The sequence below is a fragment of the Corvus brachyrhynchos genome, unplaced genomic scaffold, assembly GCF_000691975.1.
Source record: "Corvus brachyrhynchos isolate BGI_N302 unplaced genomic scaffold, ASM69197v1 scaffold97, whole genome shotgun sequence".
NCBI lineage: Eukaryota > Metazoa > Chordata > Aves > Passeriformes > Corvidae > Corvus > Corvus brachyrhynchos.
Window position 1 is genome coordinate 4,022,472 of NW_008239758.1, and position 1,046 is coordinate 4,023,517.

The following is a 1,046-nucleotide window of genomic DNA, read 5'->3' on the forward strand; positions in this document are numbered from 1 at the left end:
TTTTTTTTTTTTTTTTTTTTTTCCCCCTCGCTCCTCTTTTTTTTTTTTTTTTTCCCCCCTGTGTTGCCGACCCTGTGAACTGCACGTTGGTAGTTTTGGGGCAGTTTGCATGGCAGATGTGTCGGTGGCCACTTGCGATGCCTTTGGGCGTGTGCCAGGGGTGTGGGCTGACATTACTTTACACCGTGACCGAGGCTCCCGGACGAGATGCCAGCGATCACCTGGGGTTGGGGGCAATGTGTTTCGGGTGGGTGTGTTTTGTTTTTTTTTTTTCCCCTCCCTAGCTGCACCCAAACAATGGGTTGTAACCGGTTCTCCCCCACCACCTCCCCTTCCTCCTCCTCCCCTTCGCCCTCCATCTCCCGCATCTCGTTCCCAGGTTGTAAAATCAAAGCTCTGCGGGCAAAGACCAACACCTACATCAAGACCCCGGTTCGCGGGGAGGAGCCGCTCTTTGTTGTGACGGGCAGAAAGGAAGATGTGGCCATGGCCCGCAGGGAGATCATCTCTGCGGCCGAGCACTTCTCCATGATCCGAGCCTCGCGGAACAAGAACACAGCCCTGAACGGCACCGTTCCCGGCCCCCCGAACCTGCCCGGCCAAACCACCATCCAGGTGCGGGTGCCTTATCGCGTGGTGGGCTTGGTCGTGGGGCCCAAGGGGGCCACCATCAAGCGCATCCAGCAGCAGACGCACACGTACATCGTGACCCCGAGCCGGGACAAGGAGCCGGTCTTTGAGGTTACGGGCATGCCAGAGAACGTGGACCGGGCCCGGGAGGAGATCGAGGCGCACATCGCCATGCGCACCGGCGGCATCATCGAGCTGACGGACGAGAACGACTTCCACGCCAACGGCACGGACGTGGGCTTCGAGCTGAACGGCACGGGCAGCCTCTGGAGCAAGCCCACGCCGCCCAGCATCACACCCACCCCGGGCCGCAAGCCCTTCTGCAACTACCGCAACGACAGCTCCAGCTCGCTGGGCAGCGCCTCCACCGACTCCTACTTCGGGGGCGGCACCGGGGGGGGCGGCAGGGCCCCCCC

The 1,046-nt window shown here is 61.5% G+C and overlaps 1 protein-coding gene across 1 annotated transcript in view; it reads left to right on the forward strand.

The window, feature by feature from the left end:
• MEX3B (mex-3 RNA binding family member B) overlaps window positions 1–1,041 on the forward strand; it is a gene marked incomplete at its 3' end in the record, with an annotated part of 2,002 nt that extends 961 nt beyond the window's left edge. The window contains exon 2 of the mRNA XM_017742553.1: window positions 380–1,041. Coding sequence (XP_017598042.1) covers window positions 380–1,041 — 662 coding nt within the window. The remainder of the gene's footprint in view (window positions 1–379) is intronic.
• Between the last annotated feature and the right edge of the window lie 5 nt (window positions 1,042–1,046).